Source organism: Lepidochelys kempii, chromosome 4 (assembly GCF_965140265.1).
Source record: "Lepidochelys kempii isolate rLepKem1 chromosome 4, rLepKem1.hap2, whole genome shotgun sequence".
In the NCBI taxonomy this organism is placed as follows: domain Eukaryota; kingdom Metazoa; phylum Chordata; order Testudines; family Cheloniidae; genus Lepidochelys; species Lepidochelys kempii.
Genome location: NC_133259.1, coordinates 90734669 through 90762406, shown reverse-complemented (window position 1 = coordinate 90762406; position 27738 = coordinate 90734669). Strand labels below are relative to the sequence as shown.

The window sequence follows — 27738 nt, the reverse complement described above, 5'->3', positions numbered from 1 at the left end:
GAAGAGGATGGAAACAGGAGCTGAGAAAGATTGCTCTCACATCCGAACTGTGGTGCCATTACTGCATCTCCGTAGTAGCAAAAATCAGAGAAAAGGTATTAGTAATAAGAATGTCAGAAGATTATAATAGTATCAGTGAAATATACCAGCTTTGCGAGAATCATATGGCATGAATAATAAGAACATTAGTAACATATTAGGACCTGATTTTCGGAAGTGTGGAGCACTCACAACTCCTGTTGAAGTTAGTTGGAGCTGTGGGGGCTCAGTGCCTCGGACAACCTATAAAGCTTCCTTATTGATTCCTCAGTCGAAAACCACAGGGATAAAAATAATCTACCTGCACTCTTTGAATGTTAACTAATGTAAAAGATAAAAACAAGTAAGAATGAGGACAGAGGAAAAAAGGAATAAGTCAAATGTCATAGTCATAAAATAACTGAATATTTGAGTTGAAGATATATTCACAAAAGCCTTATCAAGATGAGATACCAATTTTTTCTAAAATTATGAATCACCACAAAATAATAGTTTTACAACCAAGTGTTAATCATATCTCATTTCCTCCTCTGGGAAAGTGACCTTGTTGTTGTAATGAAACTGTGGAACCTTTCATTTTGTGATTAATTAGTGCCAGTTACAAATGGTAAATGAGTTAAAGATTCACTCTGAAGTTAAACTCACTACCAACAGATCAAAATTCTGAGCCTGATCCTAAAAGATGCAGCTCCTATTGACTTCAATGGTATTAGTGTGTGCTTAGAGCCTTTCAAGAGCAGGTCCTATATTTCCAGATTTTTGGTTGCTGTTGACACCTTCCTGAATACATGCGCATGATGATCTGCACATCTATTTACACCATGTTCTTCACTGTGGTATCTGAGTCCTGCTATGCCCAAGAGCTAGTAACACTTCACCCTTGGGAGAACTAGCAACTTTTCATACTAAGGCAATCTTGCAAGCCTATCCATGTAATTTGACCCTCAAGTCCCGACCGATCATCTTGAAGTCAGTGTGACTCTATATGGCTACAGAGGCTCACAACCACACAGGTCATCTTGCAATATTGGGGCCTTTATTATTTAAAACTATTTTCCTGTGTTTTTAATGAAAGCTACTAATGTACAGTAGGCCTTACCACAGGTAACTTGTGAATAACCTTAGTTTTCTAAGGACCAGATCTCCCCTTCTACAGAAAAAAGCTACAGGAGGTGGCTGAATGGGGAGTAAAACTGTGAGTTGAGGGAAGTGTGTGAAGCCAAGTTATTAAAAATGGGTGAAATGTCAGTGTGATGGGTTTGATCATAGAAACTCCCTTGGGACAGTCACCTGACATGCTGAGATTACCTCTGAGCCTGTTTTCCCTGCCAGCTTAGGACTCCAGAACCCTGCCTTGCTGAGCCAGACACGCTTGCCTGCTGCAACACAGACCCAGGGTCTGAGCCACACCCGCAAAGCTGCAGACTTTAACCAAAAACTGCTCAGCAGGTCACCTATCTCCAGTTCCCAATAGGATCCAAACACCAAATAAATCCGTTTTCGTCTGTATAAAGCGTATACAGGGTAAACTCATAAAGTGTCCACCTTCTATAACGCTGATAGAGAGATATGCACAGCTGTTTGCTCTCCCAGGTATTAATCACTTACTCTGGGTTCATTAATAAACAAAAGTGATTTTATTAAGTATAAAAAGTAGGATTTAAGTGGTTTCAAGTAATAACAGACAGAACAAAATAAGTCACCAAGCAAAATAAAGCAAAAACACGCAAGTTTAAGCCTAATACATTAAGAAACTATTTACAAGTAAAATCTCACCCTCAGAGATGTTCCAATAAGCTTCTTTAACAGACTAGACTCCTTCCTAGTCTGGGCCCAATCCTTTCCCTGGCACAGTCCTTGTTAGTTCCAGCAGACATCTTAGGTGGAATTCAGGGGTGTTCTCATGACTGGCAGTTCCATTTGTTCTGTTCCACCCCCTTTTATAGCTTTGGCACAAGGTTGGAATCTTTTGTCTCTCTGGGTCCCCACCCCTCCTTCTAAATGGAAAAGTACCAAATTTAAGATGGATTCCAGTATCAGGTGACATGATCAGATGTCGTGTGAGACTCCAGCCTCCATTCGTTCTGGGCTGGCACACATGTACACCGGAAGGTTTGTAAGTAAACAGAGCCATTTACAACCAATTGTCATAGTCAGTGGGAGCCATCAAGATTCTAAACCACCATAGTGGTCCACACTTTGCATAATTACAATAGGACCTCGGAGTTATAATTCATATTTCTAGCTTCAGATACAAGAATGATACATACATACAAATAAGAGGAATATATTCAGTAGGATATAACCTTTGTTATGATACCTTACAAGAGACCTTTTGCATAAAGCGTATTCCAGATACATCATATTCACATTCATAAGCATATTTCCATAAAACATATGGAGTGCAACATCACAGTAAGGACCCAGAGTGTAGAGACATATAAAAACAATAGGAGAGGAGGGTACCTGTGAGGTTGGGGTTCAAGATATAAAGTTATTTTTTAAGAGATTAGAAATGTTCAGGGGAGCTAAATTGAGGAGAGGAAGGAGAAAATGAATGTGCAGAGAAGCCAGGAAAGGTGCTGGAGTGGAGAAAATATTGATAAATATTAGTGTAATCCTGGGACCTGATCCTGCAAAGAGAACAGCAGGGGCAAAGACTAGCACTTTCCCAGTTGATGTCAACCCAGGCCCCAAACACATGGTTCTCTTGGTAGGAGCAAGGCTTTACGTTAAAAGAAGGAAAGGAGTGGGGAGAGCACTGGAGTAGGACCTGGGTTCTATTCCTGGCTCTACCACTGGCCTATTGAGTGACTTTGGGCAAGTCACTTCACTTCTCTGTGCTCCAGTTTCCTCATCTATAAAATGGAGCTAATGATACTGGCCTCCTTTTCATTAGTAGATCTCCAAGAGCAATCTAGGAGCTAGATATTATTATTAATTCCTCACAGACAGTCACAGCAGGAATTATAGGTGAGGGTGAACTGGATGAGCCCATAAGTAAATCAGTGGTTTTGGCTGTGACTATAACACCACCTCCTTGGCCCAAGTGCTTGGACTTGTCAAACCGAGTGTTGTAACAAATCTGTTGCCACCTAAGATTTCATGGTTGTCACTTTGCTGCACACCATGAAGTGAGAACTTTCCAGTGAAAGCAGAGATAGAACTCAGATCCTCCTACTCCAAAAGCAGAGGTCCTGGCCAGTAGAGCTAAGGGAGAATCCCCATTTGCTTTTATCACAGTATTGGGCCTAAAACATACAGTAGTATGTGGACAAGGGCACATACACACACTTTACATGATATTGTAAAACAACCATAATTATTTCTTAAATTACATTGATGCTGTCAGCGCTTTGGGCCTCAAGAGCTCACAAGCTGCCTCTCTATCGTGTAGGAAGAAAGGAAAGGAGAGGCCACTTGTAATCCATAATTCTTTTTCCTGTCACCTTGGGGTCATCCCATAAATTGTAAAACAATTTCTGAAGACTCCTTAGGAATCTTGCATTTGTAATTTTTCTGCCAGGTGGAGTCAGCAGCAACCAGGACTAGGTTCAATATCTAGGGGTTCCTTTTCAATAATACAACACAGAACTGTCTTGAGCTACTACTCAGTAATTTGGGAAAATTACACACCACCCCTTTGGCTCCTGTAAGAGGAAATACTTCCCCACTCGCAAGCACAGAGTCTGAGTGTAGAAAAGAAACTTTTAATGAAAGGAGGAAAGTCCCCCAGCATTAATTTGGGAAAACACTGCAAACAGGATTCATAAACATAAAACACCCACCCCAGTGTACGTTGGACAGTGTCTTTTGCCTCAGGTTCTTGAGTTCAACAACCAATGGGTCCCTCTCTTCTCCCTCCACCACAGCCCACTCTCAGGGGTTGTCCTTGGTCAGTGAAGACCCAGAGGTCAGAGGTGCATCTGTGTGAGTTCACAACTCACCTGGGGACAGGGGAGAAGGCACCTGGCTCACTCTGCCATCTGAGTGCTTCTCTGGAGTTGCCACCCTACTGGCTGCTTGTCATTCTGCTCCATCAGCTGCCCTGCCAGCTGTCACTGATGCACACCATCACCTTCTGCTGCCACCTACTTCTCTATTGTGACCTCTGTGAGTCAGTCTCTTGAGGTTCCATGCAACTCTCACTGATTTTCAGCTCTTAGTGGAGGAACTTCATTGCTGAAGCAGTTTGCGCAGAAACCCTGTCCCACAACAGGTGATTTCAGCTGTAGTGATCACTTAACAAAACAAAAGACTCCTAAGGGAGCCTTAATTAGTTCCATCTTTGAACAGTGGGGATGGGCAGGTTAGATCATCCCAAGAACTCTTGGGCAGAGCCTACACCTCTAGGCAGGGACTCCTGTCTCCACCCCCTCTTTCTTTCACAGGAATCTGGCATCCGAGCCCCCTGCTTAGTGAGTTCAGTTCAATTGAGGATGACCCCCTCAATCAGAACAGGTAAAGCACAGTTCTGCTGCCCTTTACTCATACAATAAGGATAACATTTCATTACCCCTGCAGTCAAATTTAATTTTTTTTTTATTAAGCCAAATGTTAAAATGATCTAATACACAAGGAAAGAGTGTCTGTGCATCTAGATGTAATGCTTAAAATATCCAAAAGTACAGAGTTTGGTTTAAAAAGTCATAAAATACATATAGTACATAATCTGCTATATCCCAAATTAAGGTTAACAGATTCAACAATACAGTTTAAATATTAGCATCCAAATATTCAGGTACATCACTCATAAAAAGTTATACTAAAAGTATCAGAGGAGTAGCCATGTTAGTCTGTATCCACAAAAACAACGAGGAGTCTGGTGGCACCTTAAAGACTAACAGATTTATTTGGCATAAGCTTTCATGGGTAAAAATCCCACCTCTTCAGCTGCATGGAGTGAAAATTACAGATACAGGCATAAATATATATTGGCACATGAATAGAAGGGAGTTGCCTTACAAGTGGAGAACCACTGTTGAAGGCCAGTTCAGTCAGGGTGGATGTGGTCCACTCCCAATAATTGATGAGGAGGTGTCAATACCAAGAGAGGCAAAGTTGCTTTTGTAGTGAGGCAGCCACTCCCAGTCCCTACTCAAGCCCGAATTGATGGTGTTAAAATTATTGGGAGTGGACCACATCCCTGACTGAATTGGCCTTCAACATTGGTTCTCCACTTGTAAGGTAAGTCCCTTCTCTTCATGTGCCAATATATATTTATGCCTGTATCTGTAATTTTCACTCCATGCATCTGAAGAAGTGGGGTTTTTTACCCACGAAAGCTTATGCCCAAATAAATCTGTTAGTTTTTAAGGTGCCACTGGTCTCCTTGTTGTTTTTATACTAAAAGAAGCTTGTGGAAAGCAAATATAACAATAAGTGAAGATTGTCCCTCAGTAATTGAGAATTTAGGATAGGTTGTCTGTCCCTCAGTAAATACAAGTAAATACAAGTGATTTGATAGTGAAATTTAACTGTTTGAAGAAAATTGCGTTTGCAGTGCTTTCAGCATTTGGATCCACATACCTGTGTGAACAGGTATTTTCACACTTGAAATCAGTCTTCTGTCCCTCTCGGGAACCGGTTAACAAGTGATCACTCAGAAGCCTGTGTGCAGCTTAAAGTATCCAAATACATGCCAGACATTGGAAAACTCAGCAAGGAAAAGCAAGGGCAAGGATCACACTAAACTGATAAGATCTGCATTTTAATTTAATTTTAAATGAAGCTTCTTAAACATTTTAAAAACCTTATTTACTTGACATGCAACAATAGCTTAGTTATATAATATAGACTTATCGAGAGAGACCTTCTAAAAACGTTAAAATATATTACTGGCACACGAAACCTTAAATTACAGTGAATAAATGAAGACTTGGCACACCACTTCTGAAAGGTTCCTGACCCCTGATCTAGAGCAATGCTTCCTTTCTACATCTTTGCTTGGTCAATATTTATCTCCTTCATTCAATAAATTTTAATAGTCAAATCTACAGAAATCCATATCTGTTTGATTTGTATAATATCAGAAGTCTCATTTTGCTATACTGCAAATAGTTGGGGTGGGCGTAGGGAGCATATTTATCAAATCCAACTTTTTTTCTTTCTTTAAGATATGGTTTATACGTGCAATATTCCTGTCAGATAAACAGTTTTTCCTCCCTCATTTCAACAATGCAATCACGTTTAAGGGTGACTTAAAAACATTATGGTAAATTAACAAAGACGCATTGTCCAATGCAGGCAGATATATGTAACTTTTTGAAAGCTCTCTAAGAAATTATTTATTTCACTCTACATATAGAGTAGATTTGAAAAATAATTAAAATCCTAAGACTGTGGTGGTTCAGTAGGTGATGTATGAGCATTAGCAGGGAGTATTATGCAGGGTGCTATGGAAATTTGCCAGATGTGTAGGATTATACTATTCCATTACGTGTTTCCTTTAGTGTTCCCAGATTTCAAATGCTCATACATCACCTACTGAACCACCAATTGGGAACACTAAAGGAAACTGTTGGGCTAGCTAGAATGTGTTTCAGAGTCAGAATCTGTATTATGGTATCCATACATCTACCTACATCTGTATTGCTTTTCATGGACAAGAGGAGCTAATTAATTCTCCCAGATAAAACAGATCCCTCCATAGCAGGTGTGGGAGCCTGCTCTGTTGAGCAATTTTTGCCAATTAGGGCAAGCTTTCACTGTGGTGGAAGACATCTGCAGAGCCATTAGAGGGAGCTGGGCAAGGTAAATAATTCTAGATGGAGAGGAACTGAGGCAGGGTTGGAGGCTGGAGGAGGTAATCCTGGAATAGGGATGGTGCCAGGGGACTCTTAGCCCATTGGGGAGGAAATGAATAGGCGTTGCCGGCTGGGAAAGAGGAGTGGGCTGATCCCAGAGAAGGTGAGTGGATATGTCAGCCCTGTCACAGGGAATGTTCAGTTTTCTTTCATAGGAAAGCTGTCCTGTGAAGAAGCTTCCTGACCTTGGAGAGCTGTTAGAAGGACAGGAAGAGATTAAGTTGCCTTTCTGTGAGAAAGGGGAAGAGCAGACCAAGAGTGGATTTAGGTGAGTCTAGGGAGGATTTGCCTGGGAGGGTAGTTATAATAGGGAGGAGGAACAAACCAGCCTCCTATGAATAAATAAGCTAGGTGCAGCCAGCCTTGGTGTTGAAAGGAGCTCGACAATCAAAAGGGCTTCACTGTCGCCAAGCCAGTCTCACAAAATAAATGACTGAACTGCATGGAAATGTGTGCAGCCCTAACTGGGTGAAACCCTGTGTCCAGCTCAGCTATGGAGTAACCCCTTTCAGAGAAAGCCCTAAATGTGCCGTTTTAGAGTTTACTAGCTCAAGATTTAATTATTTTTAGAATGTGTAGCTTATGGAGCAGATGGCAGAACAGATAAGCACCAAATCAAATTGGCAAACCAGTATGATAAAATCCATGTCTGTTAGACTGTTAATGAAGAGCTGACTAAACAAAAAATTTATTTTGTGTACTGAAGTTCCAAACCAAGCTATCCTTGCTATTTACATAATAACTAAGTCTCTTGGAGGTACTTGGTAGCAATTTTGTATTTGGTCATGTGACAGGCTGTAATAATGGGGTTGTCACGGCCAATTTGGTGTTGGTATAGCTCAATACTGCAGATGCCTCTTCCTTTATTATTTTCATGGGGAAAGATGTAATTCGAAGTTTTACGTACGTTCAAGTGTAATAATATATCGGCCTTTTTAAAAACATGTATTTTAGGGGCATCTTTATTTCAGTTGCAGTACAGCATGAATTATATAAAGGAACATTATACAGTAGAAGAATTTCCCGGTTCCTCTAAATGTGTGAAAGCTATCTTTTTATGTATACTAGTGTCATGTCCCTACTGCCATATACCCTTGTGCAATATACTGTCAGTCCCTGTTGTATCGTTGTATTATGGAATTACAGTGAATTGGCTTTCCTGGCTCTCTTGTGACTGCTCTTTCTGATTCCATTCCTCCAATGCCTCTTCTTAAATCCAGTTCACAATCTGATTGCACCAACATTTTTCTCCATCTTGTAAACTATGGTGAATAAGGAAATGTTTGGCATCTAGTTAACTTTTCTGTGTATGCTTACACTTGAGAATTTACTTGAGAAATTTTTGAGCTTCATAATCCAAATGTTCAGGAATAGTTGCATGCTCAGTTAACTGGCTCCAAATATTTGCATTTTACAGATGTAAATTAAGCACCTACTTTTGAATATTTAGTCCTATATTTCTGCAGTATGACCCGCCTAGTTTCAGGTATTAATTGCAGTCTAAGAAAATACATGTGATTTCTTCATTTTTTTTTTCCCCCACTGTAAACAATAGTTCTGATAAGTTGGTGGAAACAAATGTACCTATTTTCTATCAACGTGCATTTCTGTTGGTGGTTTAAACGTGTATTGTGCACATCTGTATGTTCAGTTGAACAAATGCATAGGAAATCATTATTACTTGATCTCTTTTGAAAATACAGCCCTTTAAAATCAGTGCGTGTGTTTGTTTGCAGGAAGCGTAGGTTCATACCAAGCTCCAAATGCTACACTCTGAATACTGACCTTGGCTCCAGGTGTTTGTTCCTCTCTCGTGGGTCAAACAGTAACATGGTGGTCAGGAAACAGTTTACAAAGGTATTGTCCATATTTATAAAAATTACATGACTGTAAATGGCTTCTCTTTATTCACAAATTCATGAACTAAATATCAGTTGAAAAATGCTTAAAATCGAATGTAGCATTTGTGCAATAACTAAGGCCTGATATTCACTATAACACTTGTTACAAAATGCGCCAGATACTCGAGAATTGATTCTGTATTTACAGAATTGATTCTGTACTTACTCTACATATAGAGTAGATTTGAAAAATAATTAAAAGGATCTGGGGATTCATACTAGGGAAGATTCTTCTACTGGTGCTCCGAATCTGGTATACCTCACTAAACCCAATCTGGAGCTGTCAGACTGCCAACACCATCATACTGATGTTGGGTTTCATAGCAGCTCACAAAATAACATGGTTCTATGAGCTGAGGCTTTAAGTAAAAATAATACCAAATATCATGAGACTTTCAATAAAATTGTGTGTTGGCTACCCTGTTCACCCCAGTGGCACAACTGGACATAATAGCCTCACTGCTGTAACTTCTGTTGGTGAGGATCAATGAGCTGCAGCCAGCTCCCTGTGGCTGCCATTCTCCACTACAACTAAGCACATCTGAGATGTAGTTGAGAATTGGGGTCACGTAGTCCAATAATAGCTTTTCAGTTACAGTGAGAATTAGAGAGAGAAGTTGTCTAGAGGTTAGGGCATTAGGTCAGGATGTAGGAGGCCTGTCTTCAAGTCCCTGCTTTCCTATCACTACCTGCATGGCCTTGGGCAAATCCCGTAGCTTCTCTGTGCCTCACGTCACCATCTGCAAAACAGAGATGATGGTACTTCCCTACCCCTCATGGGTGTTGTGAATATTATTAAAGATTGTGACTCAGAAACTGTGGTAGTGGGGCCATATAAGTATATAAAATATATTTATAGTCAAATTGAGAAGTTTTAACACCCCCAAAACAAAGCTATTAGCATTGTTATAACTTCAGAAGAGTGGAACAGTAAAATACCCTGTCTACTGGCTTCTAGCCTTGTCCTACCAAGCTGATATTATAACTTAATGCAACACTGACCTCTGGCTTTACTTCCCCAAACTTTACTGCTCTTCGGTCAGTTTCTCCCTCAAACACCTTTGTGTTTTATAAGGCATGTAAATTTGTGTCTTTTTTTTTTTTCCTGCCACTGTTCATGGTAAAGTTTGCTTAAATGTGCCGTAAAGTTGTTTTACAAAAGTTTGATATTAATGTAAAATTAATTATATGTCAATTTATCATTGTTTATTTAAGGATTTGATGAATGAATTGACTAGAGTTACCTGAGTTTTTTGGTAGGCCTAATGTGCCTTTGTATATGTGAAATAATCACAAAGTGATTTAATCACCAACGAGTTATGAGTGCCAAACCCTGAGAGTCCTTACCTGTCCACTGTTGTGATTTGGCAGACTTCGGAAGCAACAGAAAAGCCATGATTTGCGTTCTATAAGGTTTTAGTGCTTCTTCAACAATCTGCCAATTTGTACATTTAGAAAAGTGCTTCTATGGAGGTTTGGTAGGGACTGCATCTTTCTGAGGTCTGGGATTTTTTAAAGTAAACTATAGCTATTTGCTTGGCAAGATAATATTAACAAATTAATATTTCCATACTTCAAAAGGATTTTTGGAACAGAGCCAGGAAAAACAGAGCATTTTTCTTTTTGCCTTTATGAATTTCTGTAACAGGTTCTTCAGAAGAGATAATTTTAGCTATACAAAGCCTTTGCTATACAAAGGAAAGTGCTACATGAAGCCTGCTGTTTCTGCTTTGTTTTGGAGGACATGAATGAAAGGCAGATAGATTCTTCTTCTAAAAATATCCGCATGTATACTGATGGGCAGTACAGTACTTTCTAAATACTTACACTTATTGTTGAAGACTTATTGACACTTATTGTGGAGATTTAACTATAACCGGACAGTATCTCCCATTCCTTAAATATTAATCCCAAGGAAGAGAATATACCCTTCCATGTTTAACTGAGAGCATTAAATTAACTCTGCACACTTTCCCTTTTTCTCTCTCACAACTAATTTCCTGTGTTTTTTCTGTTTCAAGTCTTGTGGCTGTTTGTTGGTGTGGGTTTGCTAGGATTAGGACTGTAATATAAAGCTTATGAGAAGAAATTAGGCCAACGGGTGAGTAATATTTATTTTTTTAAACAAAAAAATATATTTTCAAACACACTGTAACATCTGCAAATGATCCCTTAGAAATCTTTCCAGCAATACACAGCAACCATAAGTCACTCAGTATATGAATATGTATAGAACAGAGGAAAATGGTCATGTGGCTGAGTCACTGGACTGGGTTTTGGGAGATCTGGTCTCAGGTTCTGACTTTGATGCAGACTTCTTGTATGGCATTCGGTAAATCACTTAATCTCTGTGCCTTACTTCCCCGTCTGTTTTTAAAAAAATGCGGGATAATACTTCCTTTCTCCCACCCTTTGTCTGCCTTGTCTCTTTGAATTGCAGTTGTTTTGGTGCAGCAACTGTCTCTTGCTATGAATACATTTGACAGCTGTCACAATGGGGCTCTGATCTTGCTTGGGACTGGTAAGTGCTTCTGTAATACAAATAAAAAATAATGGGTGGGGAAAAATGAAGACTAAAATTAAGTTAGAATTGCCTCCAAAGTGCTTGTCAGAGACTAATGAATAGTGACACTATTAGTATGGTGTAAAACTGAGGAGGGGGGAAAGACAAGTAGGAAAAAGAGAATGGTGCAAAGAAAATGTAGGGCAAAAGAAAGGAAAATTAGACACAGCAAGAGGAGGATGTGGGAAGAGAGAACAAGTGAGAACACGATGGACTGTGAAGTGTGGATTTACAATATAATGTAAACCCAAGGGCTTTTATGGTGTAAAGATGTTTTGGGGCATCTCCAGGATTGGGAAAAGATGTTCAAATGGCCTCTTCTTGAGAGAGTGTCTTTCTACTCTTTCCACCCTCCTTCCATGATGATGAATGTGGATGGTTGTTCTGACTTCCACACTCTGATTGGGGGAATGATAGTGATCTTTCCAGTGCCGCAGTAAAACTTGTATTATATAAGTGTGAGTACACTTTTTTTTTTCAAGTAGGCTGATGCAGAGGTACTTTAATCAGGACAGAATTTATTTCAAGGGGTAATGAGGGAGTTCACCTGCTTCACTGATGTTGATGCAAATATTTGCCCATGTGTTCATGACCTAAGAACTTGTGATAGTGATGCATGCAAGTGGTTTTGTACCCAGCAGGTTGGAGACTCTAAACTCAGTGCCTGTAACTTGGCTGAGTCAAATTTTGTTGAGTTGAGCAGTGTTGAAGTGTGTATGACGTTGCATCAGATTCATTTCCAAGCTTCATACATCCCCCTTCGTGAGCAGTACCAAATTTTTATTCCACTTGGTCCTGAATAAGGGTTACCGTCTTCAGTTCAGAAATGGAGTGCTTTGATTAGACTATAGGATTTACCCACCTAACAAGCATTTTGTTTAAAACTGGAACAGGTGAGTTGGTATTAAGTTCTTTATTAGCTGGAATTAAATCCTTGATCTGAAAAGCAGTCACATGCTTCTTGTTTGAAATGCTGTCTTAATCATGACTTGTCACTGGGCTGATGTTGCAATGAGGAATGCTCCATTGATAGTATGTGTAGCAGTATAGGGTAACTACAGTGAAAATCTAAGCTGAAGCTGGTACAGTGACAGGCCTGTTGCGCTGCCATGAAGGAGAACCAGCTTTTGAAAAGACCATGGGACTCTTACCCCACAAATTCACTGATACGTGACAACAGGTTGGTCACTGTAGGGCTGCTGTGTTGTCTCCCCAGCCCAGGAAGGACTAATGCTGCATTGAACTCTATTCAGAACACAGGAGCCACCCTGCTTCCTGCAGCCCCCCCTTAAGCTCTTATAGGAATCACCTGATCCCTTCCCAGCTGCGTCTGATAACTGAACAGGACTTGCTGGCCCCAGGTCCTCTGACTCTTAATGGGACAAACCACCTTGTTACTATGTCACTCTGAATGGAGCCTTTCTGACAAGCTATTCTGAATTAGAAGCATCCCTTCTCGATTCATTGAGGAGATTTGATTTTTTTTTTAAAAGGGGGTGGGTGGGTGGGATCCGAGCTTCCTATCTGGCCAAAGAGCTGGGTGTTGCGATGACAGCTTCAGGTGAGAGAGATTGTTTTATGCTAACATATTTCAGCATGCAGTTTACTTACAAATGTTAGTTTTGCTTTGAGTATTCAATAGGTTCAGTTTTAAATTAGAGCTGTTTTGATTGAACACATTACATGACATGTTTTTGTTCCGTGATTGGATGAATGTTATAAAATCAAGTTTCTGGTGTGAATAATTGCAATTATGAATTAGAAATTAACTTTCTATGACTATTCTGAAATATTACTCAAAACTTGCTTTTATGACAACTATTCTTACTAGTTTTCATTAGAATATTTACAGATGGCAAATACAAAAAAGGGTGTGAATAAAGGTTATGCAAATACACTAAAATGTGAGTGAATGTCTGTCGGTAACTTTTTTTGCGGTATTTATCCAGGTTTACGACACATCATGAATTGGGAGAGAGTAACCCCTCCCCCCTTCTTATTCATTTGCCTACCTTATTTGTGTGGGTACATTTTAAATGTCATGACTTCCTGATTTTCTCTATTTGTGGAAATAATATGCTATTAATAATACCTACAGACCTCTGTGATCTACTTATCTGTGTTAGGAGCATGTACTAATTAAAACGTGTAATCTTAGGTCTTTTTTATTGCACCTTAGATTAAAAGACATAATAGAATTTACCAGGTTTTTAATTCTTCATTCTCTTTTCTTCCAGCCTTCAACGAGAGACTTCTCTGCTGCAATCTGACCTTTCAGGTTTGGATATGACAATGAGGGATGGCCAAACCTGGAAGATGCAGCATTTCTGCTTAATCAAACAGGTACCTTTTTGTGTCAGCCTTATTTTTTCTCCTTTACACCTTGTAGGATATAACTGAAATCATAGGAGCTAGAAAGAAGAGAACCTACTGGGTCATTGAATCCATCCTCCTGTTAGCACAAGACTGTTCCTCACAGCATTGGGATGAAATAGTTTCATTTAAACTTTTGTGTTTATAGCTGTTCCATTATGATCATGTCAGTGATACACTTAAAAATCCACTTGCTTCAAATAAGTAAGAGGAAGTGATATCCCCTCTGGTTTTAAGTGGAATTCCTGGCTGGAGAGAACTTTTTAATAATCAACCTCAGATTTTTTCTTTCTTGTAATAGAGAGGAGTGACTAAACATATTTCTGTAAGCAAAATATTGAAGGTGAAGTGGGCAGTTAACACCTCTGCTGTTGTAGGACAAAGGAGGGTTAGTGGGTGATAGGTTTGTTATAATGAGCCATAAATCCAGTGTCTTTACTGAATCAATTTTTTTTTAATATCTAGCAAAGTTATGAATTTAAGCTCCTATCTGGCTTTAAGATTAAACTCGATAAGTTTATGTAGGAGATGGTATGATGGTATAATATGATTTTGGCAATTAATTGATCTTTAAATATTCATGGTAAATAGGCCCAATGGCCTGTGATGGGATGTTCGATGGGGTGGGATCTGAGTTACTACAGAGAATTCTTTCCTGGGTATCTGGCTGGTGAATCTTGCCCATATGCTCAGGGTTCAGCTGATCGCCATATTTGGGGTCGGGAAGGAATTTTCCTCCAGGGCAGATTGGAAGAGGCCCTGTGGGTTTTTCGCCTTCCTCTGTAGCATAGGGCACGGGTCACTTGCTGGAGGATTCTCTGCACCTTGAAGTCTTTAAACCATGATTTGAGGACTTAATAGCTCAGACATAGGTGAGAGGTTCATCGCAGGATTGGGTGGGTGAGATTCTGTGGCCTGCATTGTGCAGGAGGTCAGACTAGATGATCATAATGGTCCCTTCTGACCTTAATATCTATGAATCTATGTGCAGGTTTCCTTTGAGGATGAGGACTAAGAGGCCACTTTTCACAAGTCAGTCACTCCATATCTGACCTGCACAAAGGAAGCCTGCACAATTCTTCCAAAAGATGAGCCTGAGAGCTTAAATTCATCACTGTGTTAATCACTAAAAAAAATAGTTGTAATGAACTGTAAATCGATTGTCTTTATTGAATGACTCTGTAACCCACTAGCTCTTCTTGTCCTACGACTGCAGAGGTGTTAACTGTGCACTTCACTTTGAATGGCCTCTTGCAACACGTGGAGCTCCTTATGCTTAACAATCTGTTCCACCTTGTATGTAGCTGTGATATTCTATGTACCTTTCCCAGACCTGAAGTAGAGCTCTTTGTAACCTCAAAAGCTTGTCTCTTTCCCCGACAAAGGTTGGTCCAATTAAAGATATTACCTCACCCGCTTTGTCTCTCTGATATCCTGTGACCAACATGGCTACAACAACACTGCAAAGCAAAATATTTGGTACATTTACTGAAAGAAAGTTTAAGTTTAAAGACTGTTTCGGATAAACTTGGCTCCATATTTAGTTTGTTTTTTTAACTTCTCCATTGTTTTTAATTCCAATGGAAACCATTTTAAAATAAACATTCCCTTACAATGTCTGCAAGCAAAATATTTCAGCATTGTGGATTTCTTGAGCACCTGAAAATGAAATGGCTAGCTATGAATTATAAACTTGAAAAATGAACTCGTCTATTTGCATTGTAAAAGCTGAGAAATGTATAACGTTAACATGATAAATAGTGGTATGAGAGAGAAATTCTTATTAAAATATACTTGATTTTGTACTCTCAGGTGTTGTTTTTAACATATATGAGCAAGGAAATTTGCTTTTCTAGCACTATGTATGTGTCTGGATTGTCCCTACTGCTCTCATGAATGGAAGGGGCCAAAATCAGGTGGCACTGGAGTGTGGTGGGAGGCTTTGTAACATTATTCTCAGACAAGCTCCTCTGCAGGTGCACAAAGGGCATTAGGAAGGAGTGATATTGGGGTTAACATTATGGTTTGTGTGTTCCCCTTCTACTAAGGGAACCAGTTGAGCAGGGGTTGTCTCCATGTCAATGAGCAGTTTTTGCAGGCACTGACGCAGCATGTCATGCTGACGTATGACATGGGGGTTAGGAAGCAACGAGAGGCACTGGACTACCGCACAGACGGCTCTGACCTCCTCAAGTGCCCTGATGGTTTCGTGTTTAGGGAGCTGACACCTTGGCCCATTCAGTAGGCAACCCCCACCCTCTAAAAAAACCAATTCAGAACTCCAGGAGTTGAAAGTTGGGCTACTCTCTGTCCTCTTAGTGTTTTTTTCCCTTCAGATACAACAGTGTAGCCCATGTTTTTAGCCTGAAAGTATCTATATAAGAAATATATTGAAAGTATTTATTTATCATGCACATTAAAACCCATCAACTGAAGCCTTCATGAACCAAAAGCACAAATGACAGGATCAGTAATTTACTTATTTTCCTTTGAAAGTTTCTTTGTGCTAATGAAATGTTTATTTCCAAAAGAAGCAATTCAGAAGTCAAAAACTGTAGTAAGAAATTTCAAGACAAACCTTAGATTAAGAAATCTACATCTCTATCTACTGGTGACATAGGTTTAATATAAAATTACAGAATTCTATGTTTTATACAAATATTGCATGGCTTACTAAGAAATTCATAAATTTACTAATAATTGAGGTGTAGCAATTTGAGATTTGAGAAAGGAGCAAGCATTGCTTTGTTTCTGATTAAAATGACCTGATTTTTATGAGAATCATAGAATAAAAACATCATGTCTAGGGAAGAGAAAACTTCTCCCACATTGTCAGCTATCAACATGCCTCAACCTTGACCTTAAGGGGACATTTCTAATGGTGAGTGAGCAGCTCATTTGCTGTGCTCATTCATTTCTTGTCTCTGATGAGACAGCCAATAAAAGTGCCGAACATGAAGGTGAGTTTTTGTGAAGTGAACACTTGCCTGTTCTGAACGGGACCCAGACTAGCTTACTTTACGTAGATCAACAGTCATCAAATAATATCCATTTCAATCATTACCTGTGTGAGCTGCATTTGAGCTGATCCCTAGAAAGGAAGAGTTCTGTGTCCCATTCAAATCCTCTGAGCCACCAAGTCCTTCATTGGTATTTTTATTGTACTAAATAAATCGCTCTAAAAGTGTTCTTGAAGTAAGGCTGCAATTCTATCTTGTGGGGGTGCAGGAGAGACTTCAGGTACACTATTAACAAACACTTTTGTGGAATGGGCTGAATTATTGGTGTAAGGGGTCCATACTGAGGGGTCTTAGGTTAGGAAGGGCTGGGAGCACTTCAGAAACAGCATACATAACCAGTGGATGGACCAATCTCTGGTCAATGTAGAATTGGCACTGACTGGTGCTAGAGGGAGCTGCATCCATTCTGTGTGATCAGAAGAATAACTTTCGGTCTTTTTGATAGTTATAGTTTTTCAAAAATTTGTCTCCCAGGTGCAGATTTTATTACCATTCTGGAGAGTGATACCTCTAAGCCATTCATTGGGAACATTGATCCAACCATGTGGTTAGGAGAAAAACTGGTTTTTTTACACCAATTTTGGTCCAAGCACAAGGGATCACGTGTCGGGGTGAGTTATCTCTGGAAACAGATGGTGCGGAAAGACACGGATTTTTAAAAATATTAATTAAAATGTGACAAGCTTTAATTATAAAAGTTCTTAGCAACTTAATGTACAATACAGCCCTTATTTTTCCAAAGGTGGATGAGGGACACTCAAAACCTTGGTAAAATCAGGGAAGCTGGACAGCAGACTTTGAGAACAGTGTATGCCAAGTTCCTAGCTACAGAATGCAGCAAAGAAGATGCCAGTTTAGAAAAGGCCAATTTTCAAAGTCTGCCCTCCAGATTCTTCTACCCTGCAGCAGAATGAAGGGAATTACTACTGGTTTGTAGTCTGGCTAGACTGAGAAGAGCCGTGCTCCAAACACTATAGGTAGCTGGTGTTTCTCTTCAGTACGTTCTGTCCTTGGGGAGTTTGGGATTCAGGCGTAAGTACAATATAAATTGTTTCAGAGTAGCAGCCGTGTTATTCTGCAAAAAGAAAAGGAGTACTTGTGGCACCTTAGAGACTAACAAGTTTATTTGAGCATAAGCTTTTGTGAGCTACAGCTCACTTCATCAGATGCATGCAGTGGAAAATACAGTGGGGAGATTTTATATACACAGAGAACATGAAACAATGGGTGTTACCATACACACTGTAACAAGAGTGATCAGGTAAGGTGAGCTATTACCAGCAGGAGAGAAAAAAACCTTTGGTAGTAATAATCAAGGGTGGGCCATTTCCAGCAGTTGACAAGAACATGTGAGGAATGGTAGGGGAGGAAAATAAACATGGGGAAATAGTTTTACTTTGTGTAATGACACATCCACTCACAGTCTTTATTCAAGCCTAATGTAATGGTGTCCAGTTTGCAAATTAATTCCAATTCAGCGGTCTCTCGTTGGAGTCTGTTTCTGAAGTTTTTTTGTTGAAGAATTGTGACTTTTATGTCTGTAATCGAGTGGCCAGAGAGATTGAAGTGTTCTCCGACTGGTTTTTGAATGTTATAATTCTTGATGTCTGATTTGTGTCCATTTATTCTTTTACGTAGAGACTGTCTGGTTTGGCCAATGTACATGGCAGAGGGGCATTGCTGGCACATGATGCCAACTGTGTCCACATATCTATTCAGGGGACACCATCATAGAGCCTAATCACATCAGCCACACTATCAGAGGCTCGTTCACCTGCACATCCACCAATGTGATATATGCCATCAAGTGCCAGCAATGCTCCTCTGCCATGTACATTGGCCAAACCGGACAATCTCTATGTAAAAGAATAAATCCAACCGCCCTCTGCTCCTCGTCCCTGACCGCCACGTCCCAGGACCCACCGCCCCTAACTGCCCCCCGGGATCCCACCCCCTTATTCAACCCCCCTGCTCCCTGTCCCCTGACTGCTCCTCCCAATCCCTAGCCACACCCCTGCCCCCTGACAGGCCCCCCGGGACTGCCACTCCTAACCCTCCCTGTTCCCCATCCCCTGACCGCCCCCCCAGAACCTCTGCCCCATCCAACAGCCCGTGCTCTCTGACTGTCCCCCAGGACTCCTTGCTCCCCGCCCCCTTACCAGCAGCAGGAGCTTGAAGCTGCACAACCCAGCCAGAGGCAGCTGCACTCTCCATGCTGCCCAGTAGGAGTGGCAGGCCAGAGCGCTGCCCACGCGGCGGCATGGCTGTTGGGGAGAGGGGCTAGCCTCCCCGGCTGGGAGCTCAAGGGCTGGGCAGGATGATCCTGCCGGTCGGATGTGGCCCACAGGCCGTAGTTTGCCCACCTCTCGTCTACAGAGTCAAGATTGGCTTTGAAACTATATCGGATTCCTCCCCCTCACCTCAGCCTCCTCCCTCTCAGTAGAGTTCCATTATGTTCCATCAGGGAGGGTAGACTGGCATAATTTGTGGCAGGTAGATGGCATAAATTGTGGCTTGGTAAGAAGTTATAGGGCCTAAGTGTAAGGTGTTCTTTTTTTCCCCTCTGCACCGAAAGAGAGCAATTCTGAGACTTCTAAGACACGTTGCATAAACAGCAAGAAAAAAACAAGTTCAGTACCTTTACTGGACAGCTAAAACTGGAGGTGTGAAATGTGACTTCCCGCTTCTGAAATGAAGAACTGCGCTGATAAATCAAAAGCTTGAGGGGATTAACAAATATATTGCCTTTCTCAGTCTTTCCTGGAATGTCTTGGTTATGGCTGTGTAATGTATGTTAATAGTTGGGCAGGTTTTGTGAATCTTTTAAGTCGCTATAACTCATTTTGCTTTATTCACAGTATCTAATATTAAGATCCCAATTATTAGATTTAGGGATTTATCTTTTAATTACTGTAGCTTATGCAGAGATAACTATACATTCAGTTAAGGAATATAATATGCAAAAAAGCTTCTGAAAACAGCTGGAGTTTGTTAGTGAGGTCAGGGCCAGGAGCAGAGCTAGGTGGTGCTCCCTCCCCGCCCCCCATGGGAGCTGTCCCAGGTCCCAGCTGTTCTCCCCCCGCCCAAGTTTTTCCAGTTTGGGGGCCTTTGGCATAAAACCTAGAAGAAACAGCTAAGCAGCTTCCAGTTTACTCTGTGTTTAGACGTTATTCATAGTGCTGTAAGGTGTACTTGGCACTTTAAACTAATGAACGGGCCATGCTTAAAACAGGATTCTGTCCTGAGGAGATCACAGGATAAGAGCACAGAAAATGTGAGTTGTACTGGAGCAGCAAGCAATTACTGGTGGCAGTTCCATAAACTCCCTAATTATTATAATCATGTTAGAAAGCAAGTTGAAAGTGTCTGGCCATAACCACCTGTTTAAAGAATGGCCAGGATCCAGAGGCATGTGGGAGGTAGTTTAAAATGATCGGTTTGCTTCCTTCTGCCCACCCATTAAGTTCTCCCTCACCCCTTTCCCACCTCAAAAGCTTCATTCCCAGTTAGCTGTATTTCTTGGAAACTGTCTTACTAATTAAACTGAATTGGTCTGAAACGGCTCCCAATTTGGCCTCTAAAAGACAGCTTAAAGCAGGCAACCCAGTCACTTCCATTTTTCTATCCAACTTTGTGTCCTCACCCCCAAAGAATCTGGCTGTCAGGGTAGCAGAGAAGGGAGGAGAAGCACATCCCAACAAGAAGGGAGTGGGAGGAACTGGCCATGGAGAGGGGGAAGCACCTGTGTTTCTCTCAGTCCATGACTACACTAGAAAGCTAAGGCAACATCGAGCCTCCGATTTAAGCAAATTGATCTTGCATGTCCACACTACGCTCATTGTGTCGGCAGAGTGCATCCTCAGTAGCAGGGCTTGTATTGACTCACTGAGCACTGCACGGTGGGTAGCTATCCCACAGTGCACATAGCTGAGTGGAATTTTGGCTTGGGCTTACAATGCCTTATGGAACCAAAACGCTGACACGGGTGGTTATGGGAACATGGCATTAGCCTCCCATGATGCGCTTACCTCCTCCCTATGCGGACACCATAGCACGATAAGCATGGACCCCGCTCAGCTGTACACTGTTGTGAGCATTACAAGCACCTCATGCCTTATCCTGCAGTATTTACACAGCCGATACAGGAGCTGCTGTGCAGAACATTGCCATGCAAGCAGCCCTGATGGAAGACATAGAGTGGAGCAATTTGCAATTGCTGGCAACTGTCATCATCACCTTGACATGGTTGAGCGCTGTTTCTGGGCCCGGGAAACACCTCCTGGAGGCCGGTTCATTTGAATTGAAAAAGAATAGAAACAAGCAGCCCACCTGGTAGCTGTGCATGGGGAATGGAAGGAGCTCAGTGCTTAGTGCCAGCATTCCTACCTACTGACCAGCCTACAGTTCCCTCCAGCAGTGTTCCTCCCTGGCCATTCTGCCCTGCCCTTCAGCAGTGTTCCTCTAGTGACCTAAAGCCTCCAGCCCAGCTTTCCATGTATTTAGGGGAGAATACTAGTGTTACCAATTCTTGCAAATTGCTCAAGTCTTGTGATAGTTGATGGATTTTTTTCTTAAAAGCCCTAGCTCCAGGAGTCAAGTGATTATTGGGATCTCAGCTTTCACTTAAGGAAAAAAAATTCTAGTCTTCATGGATACAAAGAAAGGTTTGAAAACATGACCTGAGTGCAACTAAAAGTCTCGGAAGCCAAAAGCCTCCTTTGAGGGAGGAACTTGCTTTTTCAACCCACCCAAGCACCAGATCCTTTGGAGAAGGGGCACAAGATCATCCCATATCAAGCATTGCTCTGTTTATCAGTTTATAGTGCTATTGTCAGCTTGCTAAGGAAGCAGGTGCAAAGTAAATTGTGTTTTGAGACTAATTATGAGAATTCATATTCATAATGGAGGCTTTATAATCGGTTAATTAAAAATATAATTTTATTGCTGCTTTTGAAAGTGGGGAACAGTAATCAGAAACCATAACTTTTAAATTAATAAAGGATTATTTTTAAAAAATTGGGATTATATCAGTGGAGGTCTTTTTTGTTTGGCTTGTGTTAAGTGCGTATTAGCTGTAGGAGGAAGCAAACCAACTACACTACTTGGATCAGTGATACTTTTATTGGAGTCATTTAGAAACCCAGTAAATACAGTAAGAGAACTGGGAAGGTATATTCTGGCATAAAGCCTTTTGACCTGCATCTGTCCAGCAGTACCAATGCAAGGCTCTACAATACAAGCATACAGGAAAATAATGATTTTCTGGTGTTGTCTATGCACACAACCTGCATTGGTTAAATTAAAATCAGTCTTTAAATCAATTTTGTTAAATCAGTACATGTTCCAGCACCATTTTTGTTGGTAGTATTTGTGGGACACCGTTTTTGAATGGTGTTAGAGAAATTGTTACATTATCTAGGCTTTAGCATGATTCTGTAATGCAATGCTAGGATCTGGTTGTCCCGTCCATAGTACAATTAAAAGGTCAAGTTAGAATGTGGACGTTCCAAAATGTGCCACACAGTTATATGCTGGCACAGTTAAACTTATAATTTAGACAGACCCAAAGTCTTAACTGCAGAAGATACTCAGATGAGAAATTCATGGTGATTAGAGCTCAGTATAAAAATGTAGAACAAGCTATTCATGGAGTGTGTTGAGGAGAAAGAAGCTCTTATTTGCAGCTAATTTGCACCAGAGGTCAAACATTTCAAAAGTTTAAAAAGCATCCTATTTTTGTAAACTTTCACACACTGTTTTCCACTGCATAACCCATGGTTTTCTGTGTTTGTATCAGTGAGAATCTTTTCTGATCCTTTAAAAAAATGTTTTTGTAATTGTTTCCCACTGCTTTCAGAGATGACTTGGACAGGAAGCTCCAGGCTATTGCTATTTCAAACCTCTTGAAGAATAGCTCGCGACAGCTTGTGTTTCTAGGATATATCACTTCAGCTCCTGGATCCAGAGATTACATAGAAGTAATTGAAAATGGTAATGTTAAGGTAATATAGAACTACTACTAACTATAACAATTAACTAATTTAGAAAAGATGAATTTAATATTCCAAATGAGTAACCTACATAGATTATAGGGTTAAAAATACACATACCTTTTAAAAAACAACTTGTTTTAAAATCTGTTCCATTTTTCAATTACCTGTTACGAACTATTATTTTAGAAATAAAATACCTTTAAAAAAATCAGTCTTCCTTTACTTACCTGCCTGGATCTAACATCAGGATTCTGTTTCCTTTGCAACTTTTGACTACATCTCAAGCAAATCATTTCCTTGTTCTGTGTCCACATGCAGATTCTGTTACTGAGGCCTGGTCTACATTTAAAATTTCGATCAACCTAGCTATGTTGCTCAGGGGTGTGAAAAATTTATACCCTTGAGCACTGTAATTAAGTCTACCTAACCCCCGGTGTAGACGCAGGTAGATTGATGGAAGAATTCTTCTGTCGACCTAGCTAGTGCTGCTCAGGATCTTGGACTACCTACATTGATGGAAAAAACACCTTCTGTCAATGTAGGAAGCATCTGCACTGTCAGTGTAGGAAGCAGCTGTAGTGCCCCTAGTGTAGACATGCCCTGACTTGAGGTCCATCTTTGAAGAACCCTTGTCATGTTTGCTTTATTTTTCCCCCATAGGATATTGACAGTAAGGATAATGACAGGTGGTGTGATTATATCATGTATCATGGACTAATACGGTATGTCAAAATGGATAATTTACTCGTTTTAGATATGTTACCATTATCACTTTTAGATCTCATGACAGAAGCCTGTATAACTCCTCTGAATGGAAGAGCTTAGTTCTTGTCTTTAATTTACATCAAACTTTCTGACTGGCTGAAGGCAGACTACTAAATTACATGCAGGCAGTCAGGTATAACATGAAGTAATATGGAACCTGATAAGTGGATGTCAGACTTAGTGTGATTCTACTTTGTAAAGTTACTCTGTAAAAATGACATCATGGGGCTCCATCTTTGTGTTTCTAAGACTTCAGGTCAAATCTGCTTGGTTAATACATAAAGACTATTTTCCTAAATCCCAGCTTGGCAATCTCATCCTGGAATTCTTGCTCACTCATCACCACCAGTGATACAAATTCTGAAATATCATCCTGGGGCTTGATCTTGTGAGGTGTAGGGCACTCTGGCCCCTGTCCAGCAAAGCTTTGCACTGACATCAGTGAAAATACTCGTGCTTAAAGTTAACCACATGCTAAGTGCTTTGCTGGACCAGGGCTGGATGCTTAGCACCTTGCAGGATTGAGCCTCTAGTAAATAATTCTGTTGGTGATTCATGAGCCAGAATAGACTCCAGCTCACTCTAACATAGCAGTGTAGAGTCTGCAGTGTTAACAGGAATAAAAAGTAGTAAACTATATTGTCCATAAGGAGACTGAATACACACAGAGAAAAGCTGTATTGAGTGAGATGCCATTTATAACACAACTTTTATTATTACGCCTGTATTTTAAGTTCACTCATTTTCCCTGAATGTTTATTGGAAACTTTCAAAATGATTTAATTGAAAAAAGTTGTTGAGACATACCAATATATTCTAATGATTGTAAACTACAACATAATGCTTTCTAAATAATATTCCTGGTCCTACATCTGATTTGCTGTGTGATCTCAGGCACTTACACTGTTTCTCAGTTTTTCCATGTGCAAAATTGTGTTTTGAGGCTTATGTTGTAGAGTGCTTTGAGATCTTTGGATGAAAGGTTCTATAGAATTGAAAAGAATTATATTAGTGGGTTAAAATAACTATTAAAGACACTGATTTAAAAATGTGATGATCTGACTTTGAGCTATTTCTTCAAAGTAATTTTGTGTTTGGATGTGATAGGTTGGGTTATGTCCGCATTTCTCATGCTGGCCTGAGTGATTCAGAAGTTCAGATGGCCAAATTTAGGATCCCAGATGACTTGGATAGTTACGTTGACAATGACAAAATCATCATTGACCCCAGCCAAGTTCCTGAGGAGATCCATTTCAACCCAAGGTCAGCGTATAAGAAAAATATTTGAAGATGATCATTATTTATTTATTTGTATTACCAAAAACGGAAAACTTGAGGAACTGTCACATTCCAGGGTGTATTCCAGACCAGTGTGGGGTTTCACCGCCTGTTCTGCAACCTTGGGTGCCTGACAGTGCTTTACTGTTGTAGCTCCCAACCAGGGCCACTCACAAACAGCCTAACAGCATGTTACACCCTGAGTGTCTGATTGTAGCTGCAACCCTGGTTCAGCAGCTCGGACCCCAGCAGCCTGTCGGCAATGTTCCAGTCACTCTCTGGCTTCCACCAGCCTTTCAGGATGACCCTAACACACTCCCCATCCCAAATTTCCATAAAATCTGTATTCTGCATTGTCCTACTCTCTCCTAGACAATTAAGTTATTAAAGGTCTGTTCCCCCTGTATTCAACAGTTTGCTACTTTAACTGGAGTTACCAAACAGTTCAGTTTAAACATAACATTGGATTAGATTAAAAATACAAGAAGTTTATTTAACTACAAAGAGAGGTGTTAAGTGAGTATAAGTATAAGGTATTAAAGTTAGAAATGGTTTAAAGATAAAACCCTTTCTAGTAGCTAAAACTTAAACACGCTAGACTTGGTTCAAGGTAAAATCCTTACCATATGTTTCCAGGCATGCGGCTGACCAAATTCTCTGGTCAGGGTCACCCCGCAAAGTCAAAGGGCTGGTTCCTTTGTCTTCTTAGGGGAGAGAGAGAGACGGATCCCTTGGGTTTTCTTCCCTCTTTCTTTTATAGTTCAGTTAACCCTTGAAGTGGATTCTTCTGAGAGTTACCCCTCAAAGAATGGTTTATTCAAAGAGTAAAGAAATGATCTGGAGTCTGGTGAAGGAGACTCCATGTTCTTTCTTCTCACCTGCGTTTTCTGAAACATAAGTTTACTCTGTCTCCTGCCATCTCCTCCCCCTACTGTCTCAAGGACGCTGTTTACTATTTATATGTAAATTGAGGTAAATACACATTTCATCCAGGATACTTCTGTCTGGGTAGGTCTGTGTGATTTTGAACATGTGCTAAGAACATCATGCAGGGGGATTTCAAAACTTTGCATTTAATGTTGCTGCACACATTTTACCATGATATTATTGACCAGCAAGTTATTAGTTTTCAAATTATATCTAACAAGGCATATTTTATACAAAGATTATTACAGTAGTGTATGGGGGGAATACAGGGGGGCTTTCGGGCACAGGAACAAAACTGGGCATTATAAATATAACAGGGGAGGCAACATGGCCTGCTGGACTGAGCACAAGATTAGGAGGCCAGACCTCCTTATTTCTAATTAATTTCTTCCACTGATTTGCCATATGCCTTGAGTTATTTAGCCTTTCTGTACCCCAGTGTACAGCTCTGTGAAGTGAAGATACCTACCTCACATTGGTGACGTGTGGATTAATTCGTGACTCCTTTTAAAGTCAATGTGAGTTGCATGTTCCTCCGCACCTCTCAGGGCGACATTTTATATAGTGCTTTATAAAATACAATATAAATGTGAAACAGGCACTACATACAGATTTCTAAATGTTTCATCTGTCAAAAATAGTATGTAGTCATAACAGAACAAGTTACAGAAAACGAGTTTTTGGAGCAGATGGTGCCGTTTTCCTGCTAATACACAGGAAGTAAGAGAAATAAGGATAAAAAGGAAATTTGTTCTGCGCTGAAATCAGTGGGAGAAGTTCTTAAGTTTCATGAGGTAAATTTCAGTATTTGTTTTTTAGGTATTGATGTCAGTTGGATTATGCATGTGATTGAAGATTTCCGCAATCTGTCCCATATGTTGAAACTTACCTAAAATCCATATTCAAAGTCCTGATCTTTGTCCATTTATTTCAATGCAGATGAGTTTCTTCCTGTTCTAATTTCTTTTACTCCTGCCTGAAAGCAGGAAAATGACAGCTCCCAAGAACAAGCTTTATCTTTTAGCTATAATTTTTAAAAGGAAATTTTCTGTTGTTTTTATATGTCTAGCTAATGCTGGCATTGTTAATAAACAATGCTGATGTTTTTGTAAAAGAAAACCTCAATAATAGTCAAGCAGTAATTAAAAGCTACATGTTTAAGTGTGATGTGCAATATACTTCTCTCCATTCATCTAGGGCTTACAGCTTTTTGGCATAATTTTAAGAGTAGGGAGTCCGGACAAACAGTGTGTCTGAGCCTTCAGGCACTACACAGGTGAAATCCTGTCTTCATTAAAGTCAACGGCAAAACTCCCATTGATTTCAGTGGGGCCAGGATTTCACTGCATCTGTGCAACTCTTATTCAACTGAAGTTCCATTTATGGAATATCCATCGCATTGGGCCGTCATATAATCATTTATGCTGCATATTTAAATGTGTTTGTTATACTCACTCCTTCATAACTAGAGCATATAGGTAATTATTATTTACTTTACCAGGTTGTAGCTGCTGATTCTGATACAAATAGACTTTTGTCTATTTTGTCTATTTTGCTACATATTGCTGTAATAGACTAAACTTTTTATTTTCCTAAATAGAACTTTCTATTTTTGCTTCAGACCTGTCATTATGTGTAATTTGCCTTTCAGACATTCTTGCTTTTTTTCTCCCATCTTTACTTTACAAAAAAAAAGTATTCTCAACAAGTCTACTTTAAAATGAAGCCTAGTTTAAAAACAATTGTTCAGATTAAATGTTAATTACACTATAAAATTTTGTGATTTAATTGCATGGGTTAATTCATTGTTGTTACATTGTAATGATTTTGCTTTGTTAATTATTTTTTCTTAGGTTTGGATCCTACAAAGATGGACACAACTATGAACATATTCATCATTTCCATATGAGTACCCCCAAGTATTTTAAACAGACTAGAATGAGGAAATAACACATCAGTGTGACCAGAAAGAGAGGTCTGTAGATTTAAATCAAACTGCCAAGCAACCAAAACTACACCTTTTAGAGACTGAGCATCTTCCAGGCTACATAATATTGTTGATGTCTTGCAATA

General features: G+C 40.1%; 1 protein-coding gene across 1 annotated transcript; it reads left to right on the top strand.

Moving 5' to 3' along the window:
- The first annotated feature begins 7 nt into the window (after positions 1-7).
- On the top strand, positions 8-27738 carry CWH43 (cell wall biogenesis 43 C-terminal homolog). The gene is given in 11 exon segments (XM_073343198.1): positions 8-95; positions 8582-8702; positions 10445-10554; positions 10768-10847; positions 13547-13652; positions 17177-17265; positions 17267-17313; positions 22560-22704; positions 23356-23417; positions 24568-24723; positions 27519-27738. Coding segments are annotated over 11 exon segments (1101 nt in total). The 3' UTR covers positions 27616-27738.